A 13,959-nucleotide genomic window follows, 5' to 3' on the forward strand; every position below is an offset into this window, starting at 1 on the left:
GTGTCAGGACAAAAGTCCATGCTGTTTCTACTACACCACATTGCCTTCCATACCAAGCAAAACTAAAGGCAACCAAGATTTTTAGCAATCTTTAATTTAGTTTGTTTCTCCACTTTAGAAGCACGCATTTCCCCCAGATTAATAATAATAATGATGATGCTGATAACACTGATACTAATAAGAACCCTATCACAACAACAAGTTTCTAAAAAAAAAAAAAAGGAAACTGTTTAACTTTTCTGAGTTATTTTTGCCAGTAAGTAGCTAAGATGGGGCTCCAACCCAGGTATCTCATTCCTGGATCAGAATTCTTCCCCAGTAACAAGCTGATAAACTATTTAATAAGAGAGTTGAAATAAGCAACTATGAACAATGATCACAGAATACCTCCTAAGTGTGTCAAAATCAATGTCGATTCTGGACAGATGATAATGTACGCCATAGAGTAATAAGGATGCAACATTGGTTGTGTTTTTCATTAATGTTTTAAAATTTCATCAATGCAGACAACACTAACAGTAAACCTGTGACAATTTGGGCACACTGCGCTATTTTACCCTTGTACTATCAAAGCCAAGTAACGTGCAACCAATAGTATTAAAAGCAGCCACCGGAGCCCTGGTGCTATACTGCCTTTGGCTAAATAAGTTTGTCTGTCTGTCTCTCTCCCCGCCTCCTTTTCTCCCTTCCTTTCTTTCTCACCGGCCTCCCTCCTTCCCTCCCTCTCCCCAATACCCCACTGGGTCAGCCATCTTGACCAGACTCAGCCATTCATTTCCAGCTTTTCTTCTCATGAGCCCATTCTGGGCAACCAGCTCTGCCCCTTCCTCCCAGCCTTAGTAATTAATTGTGCTATTATTGTGAATTAAATGTACAAGCAAGTCAATGTTTAGCCTAATTAAGAGTGAAGCCAACAAATTATTTAAAGCACCACTCTAGCAAAATTTGCATTCAGCCTTGTATTAGCAGCCAATCAAGCTTTTCAGCCATTGACTCAAGTACTTTCAGGCTTCACTAACACTTACAGCTAGGCTTTCTCCCCACCCCAGCTTCTGAACCCTGCCCTAGGCCTCCATCCTTTACCCATCCCTAAATTCGGTGTTTTATTACATACCACTGAAAGTAACATCTGATCCCTTTTTTCATTTACTACAATTTAAATGGATACATTTGTACTTCGGTTATTTTGTCAGTTTAGGTCATACAAAAACTGTATAGTTTAACATTATTAAAGACAATTTAAATTTTTTCTTGTCATTTCCCAAAATAAATTTAGCATCTTTCAAAACAAATTCACAAACATTCCTTCCTTAGAATGAAGCTACCAGTATAAACAGTGGTAGCAGGTCAACCAGCTTTGTACTGAAGAGCAAAAGCAAATGAAAATCACAGTTCTTAACAATAAAAACATGTACCAGGGCTCCTATTTCTAGACCAGTGGTGACTAGAAAGAGGAAAAGTTTGATTAAGGAATCTGAAAGCATTAGTGGAGGTTTTAAAATTAGTGAATTTAGTAAAGAAAAAAGTACTGCCTGGAGTAAATTTCACCTGATTTTTTTCCATTAAAGGATAATTCAGCTTTGGGCAGAATAACCTGCTGAAACATACATCCCTGACAAGAGAAACTGAAGCTATAAATCAGAGTCTCTTCTGATACAATGTATGGACACACTGTTGGACCAGAGTATGGTCATTCTTTAAAAAAAACAACAAAAAACGAGGATAAGAGAGTGACAGGTTAAGGCCTAGGTCAGCTGTACACATGGACTTTACAAAGCATTATTAGATCTTGAACAATTCCATGCAACCTATAGACAAGTAGTCTAGGCCAGTCTCTCACTTGTTTTTCTTATTTTTCCTTGCCTGCTTTTGCTGCCGCCTCTATACTTAAAAGCCATGCATTTTAGATGTTAAGAGAGTGTCCATTTCAAATACTCCCTCCTGTCTCCTCTCCTCAACCGAGCACCCTTATCACATCCCACCCACTGTGCTCACGGCGCTCATTCAGTGAGTGCTCCGTACAAAAGTTCTTACTAAAACTTATCAGAAAGAAAACAGAAGAGACAATTTACTACATTTTCATTACACTCATCACCTAATTCTTACCTCCATTTTTTTCAGTTCCTGAATATGAATACTAATATTTATTTTTGAAATTGCCTGAATCACTTTGTCTTAATTTCTCAAATTCTGTACCTGCAATACTTAACACATATTGATATATTAATTAATATTTGTAAAACTCCTCTGGAAAAGGCTTTGTGTCTGGAAAAAATAAAACTTTTCTTTGTGATTGACACTAGAAAACATCAGCTTCTTCATATCCTACTCTAAAGAGTATGCACTCTTTGGACACTTATTCTAGTTCATAGAGGAATTTTTATCAGTGAGTCGTGTCTAATTTCCTCAGTGAGAAACACGATATTTATCCTTGTAACACTGGAATAAGTCTATAAACATATAGATGTATACGTGTGCATACAGATGTTTATATGCGCTATTATTTAAACCTGTTTTAGAACATAGAAGGGGGCCAAGCACATCACGAAAGAGGTGCTTATTAGAGAGCTCACTATGTGGATTTCTTAAAAATTGCCATTAAACACTAAGAGAGCAAATATTTCAACACCAAGTTTCAGAAATTCAGGAGGAAGAGTCTTCTTTTCAAAGGAGAGAAAACCTGCCGGTGATAACATTGAAACAGTGATGAAAACATGCCCTTTGCTGCCATCAAGTGGCTGCTTTCAGAATCTTTTAATAAGCCTCAACCACGGTGCAAATGCTTTTCTTTCCCACCGTTTCATTTCTCACACATTACACACATGTTATCCTTTGGGGGACTGGTATATTTGAAAAGACCAGGCAAGCGTTTCCTAAATTAGGGCGTAATACTATGGATGCTAAAATGTTCCATGACTAAGAAGTTCTTCAGAAAGACAACATCAAAAGGGGTTTGAAGTGTCCAAACACTGAAAACCCTTCCCAGCCCTATGTGCCTCACACAGTTTCTGTCAGTAAAGTCCTCAATCTGGACTTGGGAGCAAAGCTCTCCATTTCTATCCATAAAGAACTTCTAATAGATTGGCTATAAGGCACCTAGTGAACACAGAGGAAATTTTTTAAATTGGAGAGAGATTCATTTAGAATCAATTTTAATCAAGTCCTGTAACTGCAGGGGAAAATGGTTTCGTGTTTCTTTCCTATTTATGTCTCTCTGCCTTGAAGCTTCAGTCCTGTATGTAAACAAGGCACCGTATTGTTGAACCGTGATTACTACATAACCCTAATTTTAACTTGGTTGCTTGCTTTGCTCCCTTTTCTTTGAGTATCTTCGTTTTTCTCTCCCAAGAGACAGTTAATTAAATACACAGCTGAATGAAAGGAGAAAGGACAATTGCTATTTTTAAAATATGCAAAATGCCACAGCAGCAGCCCCTTCATATTCTGAGAAGTCAACAGCATTCATCTTAGAGTATTGGTCCTTTTGATTGGAACATGCATTAATATGATTTTGGTCATGAAAGGAAAAGCCCCAGATAAATCAAAGTGGACAAAAGTTGGAGAGAACTAAATTGCTCTGTATAAGGAAACAGAGAAATTCTGAAAGTTATTTGAGGGTGGGGAGGTACTCCAGAGAGAAGTAGAAACTTGAAACTGGGAGAAGAGAACAGCCAGGGAGACTTGGGCAGGGGGTGGAGCGTTCTAAAGTCCAAAGGAAAATGTACATGAAAACCATAAAAACCACACCTGTGGCTATGAGTTCTTGGAAGATTTTTGTGTTCTACCCAAAGCCCAATCTAAGTCAGACAAGCTTCTTGATGTTCCCTGTGCTAGTGATGTTTTCCATTCCATCCTTTCTCAGTAGCAGTTTGCAGGACCATCTAATGTGGAGGCTTCTGTTTCAATTTCTCACTTATACAAGTCCAGATCCTTGTTTCTGATGCAAATGTGAAAGTTAAAACTCAAGTTCCTGAGTCACTGCCTGAGTGTCACTTCACAGGCTCACTGCCTTGGTGTTCATATCCTTCTTCATTTTTGGCCTCAGGGTTTTTCCTTATCTTTGGGTAAGCTCAGCTATGCATTTATAAAAAGTCTATCAGGGTTTGGGGAAAACTGGACAGCTACAAGCAAAAAAATCAAACTGGACTACTTTCTCACACCACATAGAAAACTAAACTCAAAATGGATTAAAGACTTAAGTGTAAGACCTGAGACCATAAAACTCCCAGGAGAAAACATAGGCAGTATGCTCTTTTCCATAAGTCTTAGCAATATTTTTTCGGATCTGTCTCCTCAGGCAAGGGAAACGAAAGTGAAAATAAACAAATGGGACTAAATCAAACTAAAAAGCTTTTGCACAGGGAAGGAAACTATCAACAAAATGAAAAGGCCATCTACTAAATAGGAGATATTTGCAAACAATATATTGGATAAGGGGTCAATATTCAAAATATACAAAGAACTCATACAGCTTATCATCAAAAGAACAACCAGATTTAAAAGAGGGCAGAGGACCTGAATACACATTTCTCCAGACATACAGATGACTAACAGGCACATGAAAAGATGCTCAACATCACTAATCATCAGGGAAATGCAAATCAAAATCACAATTAGATGTCACCTCACATCTGTCAGAATGGCTGTCATCAAAAAGAACACAAATAACAAGCATTGGTGAGGATGTGGAGAAAAGGGAACCCTCCTGCACTGTTGCTGGGAATGTAAATTGGTGCCACTATAGAAAACAGTATGGAGGCTCCTCAAGAAAAGAAAAATAGGGGCTTCCCTGGTGGCGCAGTGGTTGAGAGTCCGCCTGCCAATGCAGGGGACGCGGGTTCGTGCCCCGGTCCGGGAAGATCCCACATGCCACGGAGAGGCTGGGCCCGTGAGCCATGGCCGCTGAGCCTGCGCGTCCCAAGCCTGTGCTCCGCAACGGGAGAGGTCACAACGGTGAGAGGTCTGCGTACCGCAGAAAAAAAAAAAAAAAAAGAAAAATAGAACTACTATATGATCTAGCAATTTTACTTCTGGGTATTTACCCCCCCAAAATAAAAACACTAATCTGAAAAGATATATGCATCCCTATGTTCACTGCAGCATTATTTACAATAGCTAATATATGGAAATAACCTAAGTGTCCATCCATATACGCATGGAGAAAGAAGATGTGGTATTACATATAAAATTAGTCATTAAAAAAAAGAAATGAAACGTTGCTATTGCAACAACATGGATGGATCTAGAGGGTATTACACGAAGTGAAATAAGTCAGACAGAGAAAGACAAACACAATATGATCTCACTTTTATGTGCAATCTAAAAAACAAAACAAAGACACAAACAAAACAAAATGAAAAGAGTTATAGATACAGAGAACAAACAGGTTGTTGCCAGAGGGAAGGGAAGTGATGGGGGCAAAATAGGTGAAGGAGATTAAGAGGTATAAACTTCCAGTTATAAAATAAATAAGCCACAGGTATGTAATATTAAGCATAAGGAATATGGTCAATAATATTGTAATAACTTTGTATGGGGACAGATGGTTACTAAACTTATCATAGTGATCATTTCATAATGTGTGCAAATGTCAAATCCCTATACAGTACACTGAAACAGACATAATATTGTCAATCAACTATATTTCAATCAATCAATGTTAATCGGATCTAAAAAATAAAAATAAGCAAATAATATTAAATGAAGAGGGAAAAGAAGTCTAAGTCTGCATTGTATTTTTCAGCATTCCTGAAGGTTTTGTAGGAGGAGAGGCTTCAGGTTAGCTAGTCTGCCACCTTGTAAAAAGGAAGTTGTTCATAAAATGTCTAGATGTAAAAGTCTGCCCAGGATGAGAGCTTTCTCTGCAGCAGAACCCTCACCTACGACCTCACACATTTATGGAAGATGAATTGAGTTCATCTTGGTGACTTAAAGAATAAAGCAGCACTTTGGTGGCAGGAGGTGTGGAGGGAGAATCAAAGGTGAGAGGAGACTTTCCCCTGAGTGTAGGAAATAGGGATTGTCTTGGTCCCTTCAGCACATCTCTAACTCCCCTCTTTCCCTCTCTACCTCACTGCCTCTCAGCCTGGCTTCCCACAGATCGCTGAAGCCATGAGTGAGTGTACACTTCAGGGCACTCACTGTAATGAGAGCTCCAGGAGCACGCAACTTGACTCTTATCAAGCGAGCTCTGGCTAAAACTATCAGTTCTGATCAGGTAAACCTAGGGACTTTGTTCTCCGTAACAAGGGATCAAGGGACTCTGGTTGAGACTAAATTTACAAACAATTCTAAAATTGGGGGGGAAAAGGGAGGGAAAAAAAGCAAATTATTCTAGGGAAACTTCATTTTTTCCTTTCTTAAATCCTAAATCCACTCTCTGTAGGCCTCACAGATTCTGTTTTGGAAAGGAGTTCTAAAATACATAAACGCAAGTCTAGCCATCATAGAAAATCCTTGAAATCCGTTTCAGAATGGTTCTAGACCAATATTCCTAGAAAGATCCACAGACCAGCACAGGTTGAAATCCCCAATGCAAATCAGATTCAGTGTAAAGAAGCCAGAATTCCTCTCTACCACCAGCAATCCTCTGATATAAAACCAGCCTGTTGTCCTTTCTGTACCCTTCTGGCTCCATCATTCCCTGCCCTAAACAGGATAGGGCAATGCCTCAGGTAACATGGTGCTTCCACCCCAAAGGCACAGTGGTATCCACCTGCTCTAAGAACTGATTTTCCTCCAGGTTTGCATTTCTACATTAAAGTGCTCACTAGTTCAAATGGCATGTGTTGTAACTGTTGATAATACACCTTTTATAAATGGAGATTTTTAAATGTGTAGAAATAAACCATTTTCCCCTTGCTTTAGATTTTTCTTCAAAAAGTAGCACCATTAAAGATGTCCTCTCAAGCAAAGATCCTTTTCAACAAAGATGAGGCATATTGGTGAAGAGTTCGAGTTACATAAGACTATGGAATTTATGTAGTCTGAGAATAAAAGACAATCACCTTCAATTTTACTTAAGACAGATACACATAAATTCTAGACTAACTCTTCTCTTATTTCCTGCACATATCTCCTACTTCTTTCAATTTTCAAATTCAGCTTGAATGATAAAAATACAAAGAAAGGCTAATAGGCATATGGTGATTGAGCAACAGGATCAACCATCCATCAAATGTGTGCTAGCTTAAGAGCAGGCTGTATTACTAGAATTCACTACTTAATAGCTCAACCCCTTCTCTATTACTGCTTAAAATAGAGATTTAATTATAATGTAACTTTGGGCAAGTGACAAAACCTCTCTGGTTCTCAGTTTCTTGATCTGTAAAATGGAGATAATAAAAATACCTATTGCAGAGGGTCATTGTGAGGTTTGAAACAATTTGTGTCTCTTACTGAGTGGTCAATAACTGTTAGCTCTCACTAAGGTTAGCGTTGTTATTAGCTGTTGATTGTTTTACAATGTGCCATGGAATATCTATTATTGCATTTAATTTATTATTTTTAATTCTGCTTCTTTCAGAATTAAAGAAGTAAGAGTAAGAGTAAAGAGTAAGCACTTCTGGTTAGCACAGACCTCATTAGCTCCATATTAAAAAAAAAGTAGAATTAGATGAAAAGTCAACTTCAGAGCAAAGGATATATTTTATGTACATATACTATTTAACATTTTATTTCCAGCAACAGCTTAAAAAGAGTAAGTTTTACATGGATCACTTCCTCTTCTGGTCCCAGGGCTGAGAATGCACAGTTCCTCTCAGAGAGACTTTTGATTGTGTTAGATAAATCCAGGAACACACCATTACCTGGTTCCATTATACAGGCACTGTTCTAAGGCTGAGGCTTATTCTGACTAGCCATGGGTTAGAATCTGTAACTCCACCATTTAAAAATAGACCCAGTAGGAATGGCGTCATTTGAAGCCCAAGAAATAATTACAGACAAAGCATTTTAATAACTTCCTAAAGCCTGAATATTTGATCTGCAATCACATTCTTGAATTTACCACTTGTTAGTATGGACTAAAGTATAAACCTTGTGAAGTACCTGCTTTTCTTTTACTATTCATCTCTTTAATGGTGGGAAGAAAACAATAAAATTTTAATTGAGTTATCCCTCTCAGCACTGAACAGTGGTGGACAAAATCTATACATAACATCAAAATAATTGCACCGTGGAACTGGCCAGCAGTCTTGCCTGGCCTACATTTAGAAGAAAAGGATACGAGCTAGCTTTCCAATCTATTGGAGAGGATAGATCAAAACCTTCTAGAGGAACTACTTCAGTGTACAACAAGTTTCTAAAGTGGTTTCTTATTGTCACTAATCTAATTCTTAAAGCTGTAAGTTAAGGTATTCTCCTTACATTCTGCCCTTAAAACTTGTAAAGAGCAAACCAAGAACTGGAGAAAGTTAAAAAAAAAATCTACAATCTACTTGTTAGCACACCTTCATGCCATGGTGATTTGATTAGTGATTTGATAAGTATAGATTACAACCTTGGACTTAATACAGGGTGGCCCACTTTTAAAAAGGCCCATTTATAACAAAGCTCTCTCTGTTGGAACTGCCAAGAGAGTTTAAAAAAAAAAAAATGCCACCAGTATCAAACACTTTTATTTAGCCACGCATTGTAGAGCAATGTAATTGCAAACCTGGAGAGCTACATCTTAGGACAGTTCTACTGATTGTGTGATTATAAACAAGTCAAGAAGATTTCCTGATTCTCATCTGTCTGTCACTATAATGAAATTACTACCTGCTCTCAGACTACTCCACAGAGAAGACCTAAAGAATAAGGAACACTATATAAGTATTGCAAAGTGCGATAAGCTTCTTGGATAAAAGACTCTAAATGTCTCAAGAAAAATGCACAGATTATCCCTATTAGGGTAGAATATTTGTAACGAAGATTTAGGTTACTACAAACTAAAAAATTATTGAATTCTTACAAGTTTCAAATATAACACTCACCACAGTAGAAAGGGGAAAGACAACCTACCCCATGTTCCCATCCATTAGAAGAATCGTGTTGTATATGTGAGAAAATATGAAGAGAAAGAGAATTGTGCTGAAGAACATTGTCATCCACGATCCATGATCCTCTCGAAACATTTTTAACCGAAGCAACTGACCTGCAATATAAATATTATTGGAAATCAGTGTACACCGTAACTCAGAATCCATACAGCTTTGCTTTATTTTAGTGAATCTCTATTATCTCACAAATACTCTGAAGCCTTTGCCCTAGCACTTGTCTTACGGGTGAAACCACTATCTAATGTCCTTTTTGCTCTTTTGTACGTAAATGGTGAAGTCCAAGACAACCCCCATATCATCATCCTAGAGCAAACAATACTAGTATGAGAATCTGGTATACAGACATCATTCACTAGGCTGTGATGAAAACAAATTAATTAGGACACTATTACCTGCTACTTTTTATTTCACAAATATGTTTTTGGTTCATTTACTGAAACTACTTAAGTAAGGCAAATGGTAACGATGTTGCATAAATTCCATATAATTCCCTCTTGCTTCCATAGACCCATTCCCAATACTGGCCAGATGATAAAACCAAGTCATACTTCACTTATAAGAAGATCCAGTTGTTAAAGGTACATGCAAACATGAACAGTAAAAATAAAGTCTCTGTCATAAGAGACAGAAGGCTTAGCCTTACTCTTAGCTAAAATATCCATAACCACATACAGGCTGGTGCCCAAGTCTGTGGGGTGTGTGGGGCCTGGTGGCATGTGCATGTGTTATGGTGTTGGTACGGCTCCTAGCAAAACATAATACCTAAAATTCCATTTATAAAGACAATGGCTAAAATTGGAAAGGATGGTCAATTAATCTATGACAAAGGAGGTAAGAATATACAATGGAGAAAAGACAGTCTCTTCAATAAGTGGTGCTTGGGAAAACTGGACAGCTACATGTAAAAGAATGAAATTAGAACAGTCTCTCACACCATATATAAAAATAAACTCAAAATGGATTAAAGTTCAAAATGTAGGACTGGAAACCCTAAAACTCATAGAGGAAAACACAGGCAGAACACTCTTTGACATAAAATTGTAGCAATATTGTTTTGGATCTGTCTCCTAAAGCAAAGGAAATAAAAGCAAAAATAAACAAATGGGACCTAATTAAGCTTAAAAGTTTTTGCACAGCAAAGGTAACCATCAACAAAACGAAAAGACAACCTACCGGATGGGAGAAAATATTTGCAAATGATATGACGGACAATGAGTTAACACCCAAAATATATAAACAGCTCATACAACTCAACATCAAAAAAACACAAACAACCTGATTAAAAAGTGGGCGGAAGGCCTGAATAAACATTTTTCCGAAGAGGACATGCAGATGGCCAACAGGAACATGAAAAGATGCTCAACATCACTAATCATCAGGGAAATGCAAATCAAAACCACAATGAGATATCATCTCACATCTGTCACAATGGCTATCATCAAAAAGAACACGAATAACAAATGTTGGTGAGGATGCAGAGAAAAGGGAACACTTGTACAGTATTGGTGGGAATGTAAATTGGTGCAGCCACTGTGGAAAATAGTATGGAGGTTCCTCAAAAAACTAAAAACAGAACTACCACATGACCCAGCAATTCCACTCTTGGGTATATATCAAAAAAAAAAAACCCACAAAAACCCTAATTCAAAATGATACATTCACCCCAATATTCATAGCAGCATTACTTACAATTGCCAAGATACTGAAGCAAGTGTCCATCAACAGATGAATGGATAAAGAAGATGTGGTGTATATACACAATGGAATACTACTCAGCCACATAAAAGAATGAAATTTTGCCATTTGCAACAACATGGATGGACTCAGAGGGTATTATGCTAAGTGAAATAAGTCAGACAGAAAGAGAAATACTGTATGATGTCACTTATATATGGAATCTAAAAACTAAAACAATGTAGTGAATATAACAACAACAAAAAAGCAGACTCAGATATAGAGAACAAACTAGTGGTTACCAATGAGGAGAAGGAAAGAGGAGGGGAAATACAGGGGTATGGGATTAAGAGGTACAAACTATTGTGTATAAAATAAGCTACAAGGATATATTGTAAACCACAGGGAATAGGGCCAATATTTTATAATAACTATAAGTGGAGTATAACCTTTAAACATTGTGAAACAATGTATAATATTGTAACATATAATACTGTACATCAACTATACTTTATACTTCAATAAAAAAAGAAAAAAAGAATGTTAAAATGCAAATACTTCAAAGAGGAAAATGTATTAAGATGAACACTAAAGTAAAAATTACTAGTATCATAATCAGTCCAGATAAATATTTTGATTTATGATAAAGAGAACTGAGAGCACTAGTATCCTGAAAGGTGAGAAAGATTAAAAAAAAAAAAACAGGATTAAGAAAAAAATAAACATAGGTCACCCTGGCTTCTCCTAAGAGAAAGTTTATCTAAATAATGATAAAGGAGATGATTCACATATAGGAACTACAATTCAAATAGGGTAGGCCTGAAACCTTAACAATAAAATTTCTCACTAGAGAAAATATTCCCTTTTTTTGATGATATGTTAAAGGTATGGGGAAAATATGTATATTTCCATCTGCAAATGGTCTCTCTAGGGACAGATAGTAGCTCTCACGTAGGCTACCTCAGTAGCCTTAAGATTACCTACAGTAATCTTAAAAGAAATCATCTTTTAAGATTTAACTACTAATTTTCCCTTGTCCCTTTCTTTCATTAAAATAGCACTTCAGATTTCATTTGGAAACCAGACTCACAGAAACACTACCCTAGATAAAACTTTAAATGGAGCAAAAACGGATTTGGTTACATTATCTGGTTTCTTGGCCTGCACAAGAGAAGCAAAGGACAAATCTGAAAGTCAGGGGGAATGTGAATTATAACTGAAAGAAGAATGTGGAAAATGTTCTACTGAAGCAAAGGATACTAACGCTGCAAATTACAGCCTTACAGAACTTGTTGATTAACTGAATCAATAATTATAGAAAGCCAGGGATTTGCAAGTCTCCACACAACACATTGACAGGAATATTATAAATAGATATTTAACACAGAATGCTTGAGAGTAAAAAACCCATGCCACGAATATCTTAAAGCAAGCTGTAGAGAATATTATTTATTCTTTGAACAAATATTTAATGTGTGCTTATTGAGCAAATATTAAATGTGTGCTTACATGCCAGCTGTGGTTCTAGGTGCTGGAGATATAGCTGTGAGCAGGGTAGGAAGTGTTCAAAGTCAACCATCATTTGGATATTTAATGAAAATTTGGATATTTAATGAAAAATTTAATGAAGATCATTAAATATTTAATGATCTTATTTTAGACTGATTTGACTCAATGTTCCCTTTGCTGCAAGTCCTTCAGCCTTGACCTATTTATTTAATTCAGCAGTTGATATTGAAGAAATACTAAGACCAGCAATTAGAGCTCTTGGAAAATTTAAATGCGAATTTCTTTCTTAACATATGCATATGTCAAAAAATTCACTAATGGATGTATTTTAAAAGTCAGATAATAATGCTGGTGACTTAAGAGTGCTTTGCAAATAAAATACAGTGGGTTAACTGTACATGGCTGAAATAATACAGAGTTAGTAAAATGAGAAATGTGACAGTACCATTTATGCTGTCATCGCCAAACTCATTGCCTGGCACTAATTTCAGTCATTAGAGTCATTAGAACAAAATGGCACGTTAACACGGCTTGCAATTCACTTGAAACACACAATAAAATATATTAAGGCCAGAACTGGTGTGACCCAAATGTTGAGTCAAATCACATTAAAAATTTTTCCCATAAGTTACTTCAACTTAACTCATTGAGTGTCCATCCTAATGATAGAAAGCTGTATACACAGATGGCCATCAGCTGACTCCCCATGCAATCTAATCAAACTAGGAACCTCAGAGTTACCCCAGGATGTCACATGAAAATGCACTATCTCCTCCCCTGCAGTGTGACCATATATTTGGTTTCCCTGGGACAACAGTGGCTTATAACTGTTGTCCTAGAATAATTATTAATAGTGCCCCCTTCCTTTCTGAAGTGCACTGGTTTGGACAATAATTATACGCCACCTTTCCTATAGGTCACAGAATTCAGAGTTTTTTTTAACACTTTAGAGGAGTTTCAGGAGATAACTGAGTGAAAACAGTCTTCATAGGTCAACAGAGGTAAAAGACATCACTAGGAGGGGTATATTTCTGACAAGGTGATAACGACTTTTATTTTAATCATAGATATATTTGTAAATCTGAGTGTATGTTTATGTTACTAATAAAATCTGTCTTGCACTGTATGGACTATAATCTTTGATATGGTCAAGGTAATTGGAAAACAAATCTTAAAACAATCCGAAGCATCAAGGTGGTACACAAGCCTATATCTGTGTTGGAGGTTAGGGTTGGAGGGCACAGGGATTAATTGTTACGAATGTTGATTAAAGTAAACTGAAATAGCCTAGAACCTCAGAATCTTTCCTGGAGATACAGTAAGTTTAGAACCACTAAGATGTCATAAGATTCTAACAAGGATAATGACCTAAAAGCATATTTTAAAATATATGATGAGTTCACATATACGGTGGAAGACAGAGGTAGATGAGTGTAAGAGAATTATGGAGAGCCTACTTGGTTTCTTGGCTTTTTTGCTGCTGTGTCCTCATCAGCAAAATAATAGAAAGGAACATTTCCTTTGTACCTCACAGCCAGACTTTTATGCTAAGTTCTGGGTTCCTTTTCTTCAGGCATAATTTTCACAAAGAGGCCTTGAACAAAGAAATAAACTAAACTATCTCAGAGGAGAAGGAGTAGAAGTGTTTGTGCTTCCAGGGAAGAGATTAATGTACTCCTGGGAAGTTGTTAAGGCAAGATTAAATAGGGTGAGGGTGTCTAGATTCACTGAGGAT

At 36.9% G+C, this 13,959-nt stretch overlaps 1 protein-coding gene across 2 annotated transcripts in view; it reads right to left on the bottom strand.

The window, feature by feature from the left end:
• TMEM117 (transmembrane protein 117) overlaps positions 1-13,959 on the bottom strand; it is a 556,152-nt gene that overhangs the window by 451,860 nt on the left and 90,333 nt on the right. For both annotated transcript variants that reach the window (XM_065887475.1, XM_065887476.1), the window contains one exon: positions 9,004-9,136. In XM_065887475.1, coding sequence (XP_065743547.1) covers positions 9,004-9,136 — 133 coding nt within the window. The remainder of the gene's footprint in view (positions 1-9,003; positions 9,137-13,959) is intronic.

The sequence above is a fragment of the Phocoena phocoena genome, chromosome 11 (genome assembly GCF_963924675.1).
Source record: "Phocoena phocoena chromosome 11, mPhoPho1.1, whole genome shotgun sequence".
Taxonomy (NCBI): Eukaryota; Metazoa; Chordata; class Mammalia; order Artiodactyla; family Phocoenidae; genus Phocoena; species Phocoena phocoena.